At 45.4% G+C, this 12497-nt stretch overlaps 5 protein-coding genes across 5 annotated transcripts; 2 read left to right on the top strand and 3 right to left on the bottom strand.

Moving 5' to 3' along the window:
* Window positions 1-618: 618 nt before the first annotated feature.
* PEX2_023120 (pyrroline-5-carboxylate reductase family protein) lies at window positions 619-1568 on the top strand (the record flags this gene model as incomplete). Its single annotated transcript, XM_016739587.1, has 2 exons — window positions 619-664; window positions 727-1568. The coding sequence occupies 2 exons, from the start codon at window positions 619-621 to the stop codon at window positions 1566-1568; spliced, it is 888 nt and encodes a 295-aa protein (XP_016596331.1).
* A 1175-nt stretch (window positions 1569-2743) lies between these two features.
* On the bottom strand, window positions 2744-4461 carry PEX2_023110 (Aldehyde/histidinol dehydrogenase; the record flags this gene model as incomplete). Its single annotated transcript, XM_016739586.1, has 2 exons — window positions 2744-4369; window positions 4420-4461. The coding sequence occupies 2 exons, from the start codon at window positions 4459-4461 to the stop codon at window positions 2744-2746; spliced, it is 1668 nt and encodes a 555-aa protein (XP_016596330.1).
* Window positions 4462-6578: 2117 nt separating this feature from the next.
* On the bottom strand, window positions 6579-7256 carry PEX2_023100 (cupin domain-containing protein; the record flags this gene model as incomplete). The annotated part of the gene is made up of 1 exon (XM_016739585.1): window positions 6579-7256. One exon carries the CDS (start codon window positions 7254-7256, stop codon window positions 6579-6581), a length of 678 nt encoding a protein of 225 aa, XP_016596329.1.
* A 742-nt stretch (window positions 7257-7998) lies between these two features.
* Window positions 7999-10016, top strand: PEX2_023090 (flavin-containing monooxygenase; the record flags this gene model as incomplete). The annotated part of the gene is made up of 3 exons (XM_016739584.1): window positions 7999-8383; window positions 8434-8792; window positions 8850-10016. 3 exons carry the CDS (start codon window positions 7999-8001, stop codon window positions 10014-10016), a joined length of 1911 nt encoding a protein of 636 aa, XP_016596328.1.
* A 225-nt stretch (window positions 10017-10241) lies between these two features.
* PEX2_023080 (fungal specific transcription factor domain-containing protein) lies at window positions 10242-12412 on the bottom strand (the record flags this gene model as incomplete). The annotated part of the gene is made up of 6 exons (XM_016739583.1): window positions 10242-10783; window positions 10840-11014; window positions 11064-11239; window positions 11289-11535; window positions 11640-12181; window positions 12235-12412. The coding sequence occupies 6 exons, from the start codon at window positions 12410-12412 to the stop codon at window positions 10242-10244; spliced, it is 1860 nt and encodes a 619-aa protein (XP_016596327.1).
* Between the last annotated feature and the right edge of the window lie 85 nt (window positions 12413-12497).

The following is a 12497-nucleotide window of genomic DNA, read 5'->3' as shown; positions in this document are numbered from 1 at the left end:
TCAAGTTACCATGCAAACTTGAGAGGAGTAACTTAGACTCCTCGTTGTTATACGTCATACGTGAAGTGTTTATAGAGTGTGCTCTGCCAAAGTACAAAGTTCATCTTCGATCCCAGACTGACGAATGTAAGCAATATGGCGATTGGTAACTACATGCAAAATCCACTCCTACGAGTCAGCCAGGGATTGAACACCCGTACAGCCGCAGAATGAAAACATTACAGGTTCTCCAACAGGGCATGTAGCTAGGCGCAACATCATAGAAGATTACATAATCAGTTAGACCACCCGGACGCCCTTGTCAGACAAGGAAATTTGGTGAATGTCGCTAGCATGTACTTTCAGATATTTGCCATGATAAACAGTCCCGGCTATGCCCTGCTAATCGTTGGCCAGTTTATATCCAGTGATCCGGTAGTTCCACCACGATAAGCGCCAGACTCGGGTAGGGCCTCCGTCTATTTATCTATATACCGGGCCGAGATCTTAACCGACTCGGTCCGAGTACGACGAAACGTGTGACTGGTGCAGATTATCTCGAGGGCATAGATAAATATTTGGCTTGGTCGAAACTATTGTGTTTTTTATTCAATTAAATTATTCCAGATTATTTCAAAGATGGGAATTAACATCAATCAGTTAACGGTTGCCATAATCGGCTGTGGTAAGTGAATCATATCGTTCCATCAGCTCAAGCATAAGACGACTGACTTTGTCGGTAATTAGGTACCCTAGGAACCGCAATTGCTACTGGTATTCTTGATCCAAAAGATGAAGAAGCTTTCCAAATCAAGCGCCTCATCTGCACTGTCGGAACCGAGCCATCTCAAACCCGCGTCGAAAATGCCCTCTCTGATCACAAATCGCGACTCACAGTTTTCACAGCGGATGACAATATTCGCACTATCCAAGAAGCAGATGTAGTGATATTGGCATTTAAGCCCTTCAAGAGAGCCGACGTCTTTGCAGTTCCCGGATTCAAAGAGGCTTTGCAGGATAAAATTGTCCTTAGCATCATGGCCGGCATTACTATCGCTGAATTGAACCGCCTTACCTTCGGAGAAAATGGCGATGACTCGAACAGTCAAAGGTCGCTTCAGTCTGTCCGTGCGATGCCCAATATGGCAGCTAGAATCCGAGAGGCTGTGACATTATACACCGCGAGTCCCGTCACCACCAAGGAGAACCTCGAGCTTGCATCTTGGGTATTTCGCCAGGTCGGCGAGGCCCATCAGATTCCTGAGAAGTCTTTTGATATATGTGCAGTCTTGGTCGGTTGTGCCGGCTCGCTGCTGCTCCTTGCCATCGATGGATTGCTAGATGCTGCTGTTGCCGAGGGTGTCAGGCGACCGGAGGTGCAGAATTTGGTGGTGAACAGTGCGATTGGTATGATGAAACTGGTACCTGCAGGAGATCATCCAAGTGTCCTACGAGAAAAAATTGCCTCTCCTGGAGGATGCTCTATTCGAGCTCTCTTGGAACTTGAAAAGCTTGGAATTCGTTCAGCGTTCACAAGTGCAATCCTAGCAGCGGCGGAGAAGTCGAAAAAGATGTCCTCTACACGTTAAGAAATCTAATGTACTTATCAAATGAATTAAAGATCGTTATCTTGATCATGTGATGATTGCCAAAGCTCCACTGAAGACAAATATTTGCAGTCCGAACAATTTCACGAAAGTAAAAAGAATAACTTGGAGCCGAATTATTTTTTGCAAATCCTGATTCTGGAAAGTGTCTCACGATCTTCCCTATGCATATAGCACAAGGATTTGGACGAGATCGATTAGTATCACATCCCCCTCATGGGTCGTCAAGGATATACAATGATAGCTCATCTACTATTTCGAGCTTGAAGCCGGAATCTGCGTAGATTTTCAACCTGGTAGAAGTTTATTAGTGGACTCGACACTGCTATTGCGATGGGTCCATTCTACAATGCCTTACAGTCGTAGCGGAGCAATGTGTAGCGCAAAAGGCTGTTCTCGGAGAAGTGCTGTGGGGGCCGTCGACACTAGGCCTCCGCAAAGCCCTCAAAGCCCATAGCCCAACCCAACCCAACCTAACCCGCCAATATGCTGAATTAGGGCCCAATTGGCACTAAACAACGCAAACATTTTGAAAAATTAATTACCTTGTATTTAGATCCCGTTTCTAGCCCTTATATTAAGGTGATATTTGATTATTTTGATTCATACGTGATTAAAAATTAGTTAGATTTATATATCACATTTAAATACGCGAGAAAATGCGTTATTTAGTTTAAATTTTAAATTATTGGGGTTTGCTTAGACAATAGTGGTACTCACATATATATATATATATATATGGTATGAAAATATATATCGAGCTTCTATTTTCGCGATATCTCGACCTCTACTTGTTGGATTCTGTTTAAACTTGAAATATATACTTACATAGCTACTGTAACTTTCTGTCCTAGATTTAAACTCTAAATACACAGTAGAAGGGTAAAATACAGCGACTATAAGACCCCATTAATAAGCTATGATGAGCTATTGTAGCCCATAGCCCACTGCTGGTTGTGCCTTGGGCCCCCATTTGTGGGCTTTACGAAGGTCTAATTAACACACTCGGTTCTAAGGTCAAAGGATTGCTTTACTTGAGTGATGAACTATTAAGGAATCGTAAAATCTGATTTACGAGAAAAAAAATTCAAGATTCCGAAAGGTTATTGGCTCAACTGTTGAATCGACATATTTTACCTATCTCCATTGATCTCTAACTATTCCGGAATATGGCACGCAGACAGAGTGGTGCTATCCGTCACATAACTGTCCTTCACACAGCGAATGCTTGAAAATCTCAGCAGAACATTCACTGAGTTTGCTTTGTCATTTGTACCACTTGAACGAGCTCCTCCAAACGGATGCGCACCAATAACCGCACCTGTGCTTTTGTCATTGATGCAGAACATACCGACCGAATCTCTCAATTTCACATCTGCAGTTTTGATAGCCTGTCTATCACGGGCGAAGACAGAACCTGCCAAGGCGTATTCGGATGTGCCATCGATGAGCGCGCATACATCTTCGAAGCCACCTGGGGCGGAATCATCATATGTCTGAACTGTAAAAAGAGGTCCAAAGAGCTCTTTGCTCATCAAATCGGAATTATTGCCACCTTCTTTGGTTTTGAAGATGGTAGGCTGAACAAAATACCCCTTGCTGCCATCTGTGTTGCCACCGTAGATCAATTCGTGACCTTCATCCTTGGCGGACTGAACAAATCTTTGAAATCGCTCAAAAGAGCCCTCCGAGCATACAGGTCCGAGAGGATGGTGAAGCTGTTTGACGTCGTCACCGTGGGTCATCTTAGCTGCTTCTAGGGCCAATGCCACTCTCAAAGAACCCTGATCCCACATGGACTGTGGGACGTAAATTCGGGACAAGGCACTGCATTTCTGGCCCTGGAACTCATATGCCGAGCGGACTGCAGCAGAAGCAATCCAGTCAACGTCACCTGCGCAGGAGTTGTGGATAAGATGGAAGTTTTTGCCTCCACTTTCTCCAACGATGCGGGGAAAACTTTTATAGATATGCACGTTGGCGCCAATCTGAGCATGAAGGGATCTTAGGACTGCCGAAGAGCCCGTATAATGAAGACCGGCGAAGTGAGGATTGGTAAGAGCGAGCTCAACAACTGTTTGCGGGTTGGCCGTCGGCAAAAATTGAATCACACCCTTCGGCAGACCTGCTTCCTCCATGATTTCGTACAGAATATAGTTGGAAAACACCGCCATGGGTGAAGGTTTCCAAAGAACGACATTGCCTAGGAGAGCTGGCGTGAAGGCAATGTGCGCTCCCAAGGCCGTAAAGTTGAAGGGCGAGACAGCGAGCACAAACCCTTCCAGGGCCCGATAATCCAATTTACTCGACGAGGATTCGAATTGTTTAGGCGGTTGCTGCTGGTAGAGCTGGGCGCAGAAGTGGACATGGAAATTCAAAGTATCGATAACTTCAGTGATGCAATCCCCTTCGGCCTGTCCACATGTCTTCCCTTGTCCAATCATAGTCGCGGCCAGGATCTTCCATCGGTATTTTGGAGACTGAACAAGGTGGGCCGCTCTTCTGTAGATGGCTGCTCGATGTTTAAAAGGCGTATTTGACCAGGTCTTTCTTGCTTCCAGGGCTCCCGGGATGGCTTTCGCCTTGATTGTTTCCGCGTCAACTTCGTGATATACTGCTAATGGAGCGCCATATCGATTCCAAGGATTGACTTGGTTGCTCTTCCGACCCGTGAAAATGCGTTCCCCATTGATAATGCTTGGGATTTCAGCAACTTTATTCTCCAATTCTGCAAGAGCGGTCTTCAGAAGCTTTCTTTCCTCCGATCCGGGTTCATATGAAAGCTAATAACCAGTCAATTTCATCATCTCAATGTTTTTCAGGAGAAACATACCCCATCGGCATTGACTGGCTCTGGATACTGCACGGTTGACATTGTGGCGTTTATGCGAATTGTATGGTGATTCTTGAAACTCCGATACTAATGAAGTTCAGGGAAAACTGAACCAGGGAGTGGTTTCTTATTGTTTTGAGGCATGAGGGGGAACTTCTCGGCCCGGCGAAGATGAGCATTGAGATAATATGAGTCGGGCACCATATCCGGGCGCAGGTAGTCATATCTTAGTCCCGTCAAACTCATTGGCCTTATCTGATGCCGGGTGTTACCATTTCCTGCATGGCTTCCGAGGTTCGGCTACCCCCTCCGACTGCCTAAGATTTGTTATGCAGAGCGAGTTGAGACTAACCGAGCAAATTCTTAGTGATTCTTCTGCGGTGCATTTTTCGGAGGGTAAAAAGGTGGGCTTCCGGTTCCTACTACGTCAGAATACTGGAGATACTGGAGATACAAGACCTACGCAAAAATAGACCTATAAATAGATCCTATGCTCTGTAGATCATTTTTATCTAGGGAAACTCATCGGACCCCTTGTCGGAGATTTTTTTTAACGGTGATACTAAAGGCTACTCCGCTCTAAATTTTTTGTCTTCGCGTATCCTAGAGATATCAATTTGTTCTCCATTTTTGCTCCAATATGGCTCCAACTCAACGTTCACTTCGCCTTGATTTTCTCGGCTGCAGTAATTAACCCTAGCGAATGCCTTTTCATTGCCTCGTGTCCTTTTCGTTCCTTTTTTTTTCCAAATCCAAACGCTAACAAGTTTGCCAGGTCGCATTGGCAGTGCCCTTCTTAGAGCTGTGCTTCCATCGGTTGCTAAGTCTCGGAGTCCAATTTCTAAAGCAATGGTGGTGTTGAACGATAATGAAGCACACAACCAACTTCAAAAATCGTTCAACGGCAGATTGGATCCCGCAGACCTTTTTTGCGGAAATAATGCTGGAGCAGTGAGGAATGCCGATGCTGTTCTTTTTGTGTTCCCTCCAGAAAAAGTCCATGAAGTCCTCGCAGAAGCTGAAATGAGAAAATCGCTTAGGCATAAAATAATCATCAGTATCCTTGCGCGTACTCTACGAACTGAAATAGCTCGGATCATAAATAGAAAAGAGACTGCTGCACCCTCTATGGCGGATGACCTCCGAATTCTTCGTCTAATACCGACTATGGTATTGATATCTATGATGGTAGACGATGGTGTGCAATATATAGATTGTAGGAGAGTTGATATATAAACTAGGAAAGGATGCTGACTATATAGTCAGTAACTATAGGATAGCGAGTATGTGGTATCTTAGAGATAACAAACATATAGGAACGGAGGTATATGAATCAGCAACCCTCATTGGCAAGACCAGCAACCCTCTAGAGAAAGAAGCGGTAGAGCTAGCAGAGTGGATCTTCAACTCCGTTGGCAGGGTATTTCATGTCACTCATGACTACTTTGATGCTACGACTGGTATGAGTGCATTTTCCAACGCATTGACAACGACAGCCGTGCAGGTTATATTACAGCGGGCTGTCGCTGAAGGTATTCTAAAAGACCATGCCATTGCCATTGCATCTCAGTGTATTCGAGGAATGACAAGTTTGATGCTATCGGGAACAAGTCCTGAGCAACTGCAGTGGTCTTTGTCTGCTCCAGGAAGCATCACAGGTTAAGCGATATTGCGATTACATGAGAGCCAACTTTCAACAATTCTTGAATCGTCTGTCTCTGCCGCAATCAAGAGGGCGAAGGAGTACCAAACATAGTTTGCAATTTATTTCCCTTTCTCAGAAGGAATTCCTGAATTACAAAGGTATAGTATCATATCATCTCAATGTTGTTCCCCAAAATTGTACACAGCATCTGGCATACTTGATATTAGAAGCACCATCGTGAAGCCAATGTCACACCCTTATAGATATTCAGTAATTGAGATCTATTTAATGATGAGCGGGGTACTCCTATTATCTGTTATATTTATCCGTACGAGTTTGAATTCAATATCCTAGATTGATATTTCCCATATAGACTAGCTATAGTGAAGTATACTTGTACAACCGGAAACCGTCTGCCACTTCAGTTGCAGAATTAATACTACGTTCGATGCCGGTGCAAGGATGAATATTAGTAATCTGGTAAGATTAATCGTAAAATACACTCAATGGACATTTATAGGCGAGCCTTGGGCTCCTGGTTACTTCCATGCCACCTTGCACAAAGCCCCATCTCATGGCTTCCAAAAACAGGATCATACTTCGGCTTCTGAACCGCCCACACCCTTTCAAAATTCCCTCCAGTTGCAATGAAGTCCCAGTCACCTCCACTATAGGCTCCCATCATTGTAAACCCATTCAGTTTGATCTCGGATAGTTCTTTTTTCGGATCATCAGCCTCGATACCATGTCCTTTCCCCGGTGACAAAAGCGCGAAGTCGGCCTTGGGAAAAGTATTATGTGTCTTGTGTGCCACGCCGGCTGGTATTATAAACACGTCTCCCGCTTCGGCTTCCAGCACGAGACCTCCTTCCTCCCAAGCGGAGTTATATGTGTTCTCGTGCATGTCTGCTGACATGTCGGCGACGCCGAATCGGATGCTCGCCGTTCCTGAAAGCACAGCCATACATTCATGCGCATTTGAATGATAGTGGGACAGTTGCGTGTCACTGTAGCGAAAGAGCCAGTTCACTTTCCATCCATTCTTAGTAAAAATTTGCCAAACTTCGCCTGGGTCGCAGTGTGAGGAGTAGATATTCTTTGGCAAAACGTTCTTATAATGAAGTAGAGGCCTGGGAGAGTTGGGGATGAGATTTGTAGGTAACAGATGATATTTTCTCACTTCGACGGCCATATTGATGAAGTTCTGCGTTGTGGTTTGTGGCACTGCGGGGTCCTTGACTTGGAAAATAAAGCTGTACAGAAACAACGTTCAAAACTCCGTTGGTGTGGGGTCATCATCAATTAAGTAGCTTCGAAATTTTACCAGAGACCCGAGGGCCAGCCAGAACGACAAGACACCGGTCGGGAAGGGTATCCGACCTAATAAAACATCTATCTCTGATTGGAAGAACTTGATCGGTGCCTCGGACTGGGCATATCTATCTATATCTGTATTCAGTACAATGGGGTAGCCAATGGGCAACGCTAGAAGTTAAAAAGTCTCCACTTCCTTTACAATGTTCTGATATGTAAATATCAAACCTCGCTAATGAACTAATGCACTAAGACCGCATGGAACCGCGACTGGGATTATCCTCTCCAGACGTGGCGATCTGAAGGAGGTATCAGTCCAGGTGAGATAGTCGGGGTGCCCTTCCGTTGAACTTTCAGAGCACAATAATTAGCTAAAATGAAGCAGACCATCCGAGTCAGTACCTCGGATCGATCGGAATGGGAAGATGAAAAGGGGTTTTGCGGGGGAGGATGCAAAGATCGAACTTAGCGTATAGTGTCAAACCAATCACACCTAATCGGATACCCATCCGGAGAGAATACTGATATCTTCCTATATTTGCTTAAGTTTTGGTATAAATTTTCCCATGGGAGCATAGATAAATTATAGGAAATATAGGAAATCACTTTCTATATTCATCATGACCTTTTTGAGCAACGTCCCCGTTTCTGCAATCCCGCCATTCTCGCAGGATGTCAACGAAAAACACCCTACAACCGTCACTATCGAAGACGTCTGTTCCTCAAGTGACGAAAGCATGAGATTGGGAAATGAGGAAAAAAGGGTCAACCCGAAATCCGGCATCTCTGAAGCAAAGCAGCAGACTTTCACTCCGCTTATCTCAGAGCGAGCTGTGAACCAGCCACGCCCTCTTAAGGTTATCTACATCGGTGCCGGCATCTCGGGAATTTTAGCTGCTATTAAATTCCGTGAAGCCGTGCCTGGACTGGACCTGACAATTTATGAGAAGAATCCTGAGCTAGGAGGGACTTGGTATGAAAATCAGTATCCGGGCTGTGCATGTGGTAAGTGTTCATTTCTTTCACAGTCAAAAGAAACATGCTGAACAACACAGATGTTCCGTCACACGTGTACCAGTTGAGCATCGAGTCCTGGACAGGCTGGAGCAAATTCTTCTCCGGCGCAGATGAAATTCGAGAGTACTGGAACCGAGTATCTCAGAAGTACGATGTTCGGAAGAACATCAAGTTCCAGAATCGCTGTGTTGGAGCACGCTGGAATGACACAACAGGGAAATGGTTTGTGCAGATCTTCGACGAGAAAACCGGATCAGTGTTTGAAGATTCCGCCGATATTTTCATGACGGGAACTGGACTGTTGAATGAATGGAAGTGGCCATCCATTCCTGGCCTCCAGAGTTTTAGGGGCAAGTTACTTCACAGTGCTTGTTGGGATAACAGTTATGACATGACGGTAAGTTTATGTCCTAGAACACTCTTGCGGATTCAGTGCCTGATCAATAATGTATAGGACAAAAACATAGCTGTTATTGGAGCTGGTAGCAGTGGTATTCAGATTGTGCCCGCTCTCCTGGACAAGGTCAAAAGTATGGACCATTACGTCCGCAGCAAGACCTGGATCTCTAACCAGCTTGGCGGAAAGATCTTATCATCACGCACAAACGGCAAGGGAGGAAATTTTGCTTATACCGACGAGGAAAGGCAGGCCTGGCAAAGCAATCCTGCCTCTTACATTGAATACCGCAAAGGGCTGGAGTTGGAGCTGCAGACGCTATACTCCAAGACGCAAACAAGTAGTGCTCTCCAGGCCTCTTCTCGGGCTCAATATCAAGCGGACATGGAGCGCAGGTTGAAGGACAAGCCGGAACTGCAAGAGCATTTGATTCCCGATTTCCCTCCACTTTGCAAGCGTCTCACCCCGGGACCAGGTTACCTGGAGGCTCTGACTTCGCCCAAGGTGAATGTCATCACAACAGATATTGCTTCAATTGAAGAGACTGGCGTTGTGACTTCTTGTGGCACGCACCGAGCGGTGGATGCCATTGTCTGTGCTACGGGCTTTGAGACAAACCCTGGAGGTGGATTCCCCATAATCGGTCGACACGGAGTCAATCTACGCGATAAATACAAGCACCGACCAGAAACCTATCTCGGACTTTCGACCAATGGATTCCCGAATTTCTTTCAATCTCTGGGACCGAATTCATTCCAAGGTGCAGGAAGTCTACTCATCACGATGGAGCAAGTTCACATCTATGTTGCAGAGATCATCTCGAGGATGACCTATGATAACATAGGACTCGTCGAGCCGAAAGAATCTCAAGTTCAAAACTTTACAAAGTTCTGTGAGAAGTACTTCGAGCGCACTGTTTACAGTGCTGAATGCGCAAGTTGGTACAAATCCTCGCCACCGGGATCAACACTGGAAGAACGAAAGAAAGGCCGAGTCACTGCATTGTGGCCTGGTAGCAGCCTACATGCCCTGGAAGCTTTGAAGAAAGTCAGATGGGAGGACTACAATCTAAGTTCATATGATGGCAATGATTTTGGTTGGTTTGGGAATGGGTGGGTTTCGGGGGAGCAACAGCACGAGGTTGATAGCGCAGGACTCATCGGCTACCTGGACCGCACGGAATTTGTGGATGATGTAGATACGAAGGGTTCTTACGATGCCTGACAGTTTTATCTTCGATGGGGAATATGATCTTGGGTTTGCTTTGCAGGTCTTAATTTGATTTTAATAGGGTGCAAGAATAGCTTGTATATGTGATTCTAGGAATTATAAGCACCTTCCTTACTCCGATACAGTACAGAGTTGCCTTCTTGTAGCTAAGCACTACCTAAGCCGCATCGTTTGCATTGATATGGAGTAGTATATATATTCAAACATCAAAACAAAATTTCACTCCCCTCCAACAAACCCGAATAAAAAGCTACTACTGGGCAGGTCGGCCCAATCCAGTAAGCTCCCACCTTCCAACATGTTGGCAGCTTCCAGCAACCGAGAGGGTGAAATGTCGTTAGCCCACCTGCATGCATCGGTAGCTAGGTCTTCTTGTTCTTGTTCTTCTTCAAAATCTTTCCTTGAGCCCTCAGCATGGATGTTTTGCCTTAAATAGGAATCACGTCCATCACTCGATATGCTAGGGTCCAAATTGTCGTCTTGCGAATTTCTTTGTTCGAGCTGCAAAGGGTCTGAGGTATTGATCAGAGATGACGAGGGATAATCTTTCAGCTTTACACAAAGACTTTCCAACTGATGGACTTTCCTCTTTTTGTCAAGGGCTATCAAGTTTCCATGATCAATCATCTGATCTAAAACAGAGAGCAATAAGTCAAGATATGACGTTCGGTTTGCAATCAATGGAAGGTCGACTAGTGAAGCCATAGTGACAACAAGGGCGGCGGAGACGGCGCTTTCCAGATCGAACGGCAAAAAGCACTCTATGACAGATTAGAAAACATGCTTGTGTTGGCACATAAGAGACTCTAGTTCATACCCAATAAATTTTGGTCTTGCAAAGACCCCAAGATTTGTGAGGTTTTCTTTGCTGATTCGAGACAAATTTGTAGAAGTAATTGAATAGGCGTGGGAACTTCGGTCTGAGGGTCTGTTCCTTTGGCACGAATTTCAACCAGCATGAACAAGAACGGCCGAGTAGCGAGCATGATACACTGGAATAGTGTCACTAATTAGCGGTTTCAGCACTGAATGGAAACTGACCTGATGGTATAACAAATTCAAGTATCCAGATACTCGAGAGATGCCGCTCAGAGCTCCTTGGTCAGGTACCGGGAAGTTTTCCCGAAGCTCACAGGCCACGTCCGCCACTCTTTGTAGAACTTCCTGTGTGCTTTTCACAAATGTGGATTCCATATTCCCAGTATCTCTATAGAGGGCTGTTGTGGAATTAGGGCTTATCTTGAAGGGAGCAGCTAGCTGACATACCATTCACAATTCGGCTAAAAGCTTTCGACAACTTGACATGAATGAGGAGGGTTGCTGTTTTCGGAGGTGAATCAGGAAACAAAGGTAATGGGGTATTGATGTCATTGTCGCTAATGCTAAGAGGCGTACCCATAAGCACGGAGATTTGGCGCTCGAGGATATATACAGTCCACCAGATGTTCTGACATCGCACCAATTCTTGCTCATTAGTGAATCGGGTGGAAAGATCCGTATGGTAACCATGAACCTGTAATATTCGCAGTGCTTGTCCAATCTAAATATTCCGGACCGGTCCAAGGTAAGTAATTGCTTAGACCGGTCATGCAAGACAAGGGCCTAACAAATACTTACCATGTTATGTGCGGAGGTTCTCCAATCTATAGACTGCAAGTACAAAGCAAATGCACAGAGAATCTCTGCGGAGACGGAAGGCTCCTTCCACAAAAAGCTATAGTCTGGGAGCATCATAAGAGCAGCCCTGAAAAACTCAGAGCCGGGTGGCATATTCCCACGGTTTTGTGCTCCCACAAATGCCTTGCCAAGAGCAATGATGACTAGGAAGTGCGGAAGCCACAATCCAGCCGTATGCACGTTCTCCACTGGGTTCTTGTAGAAGCGATATAGTTGGTCCATGAAACTGGCTTCATCGAATAAATGGAATATCTGCCCGGTATGGAACTTAGCTGCATTAATAAGAAATAGCGCATGGTCGATTGTAGGAAGACCCCGGATATCGGGAACTGCTTGACTGCGCATGCCGTTCCATTTTAAGTCATAGATCACAGAGTCAATGTGGTGAGCAGTACTGGGGAAAGGGCATTTGTAAAGTGCTCCGTGTGTCAGATTTAAGAGCCGTATAGTCAGAGACCAAGTCGAAGTATGTCCAAGGTAATCTAGAGAATTTGGTTAGTACATTGCAGGTACCATCAAGGACGAACGAGCTCACAGAGCTTTCCGGCTGGACCTTTTATATATTCAGGAGGCCCGGAGGATAGAGGGTTTACCATGTTGACATTCTTATGTTCATTGTGGATCAACATCGATTCAGGGTCTGCAACAGTGGGAGTCGTTGAATTCATCGGCGAATCTTCTCCTGGACACTGCGGTGTTGTGGTTGTTTCCATCGTGTGTGACAGACGTTGCTGCAAAGCAAGATTCTCTCTCTCCAGTTCACGGTTTCTGTGGTGCAACTCTGACAGTCGCTTCCTG

This window comes from Penicillium expansum (genome assembly GCF_000769745.1).
Source record: "Penicillium expansum strain MD-8 chromosome Unknown contig60, whole genome shotgun sequence".
NCBI lineage: Eukaryota > Fungi > Ascomycota > Eurotiomycetes > Eurotiales > Aspergillaceae > Penicillium > Penicillium expansum.
Note: the sequence above shows the minus strand (reverse complement) of the source record. Positions and strands in the feature narration are given on the sequence as shown.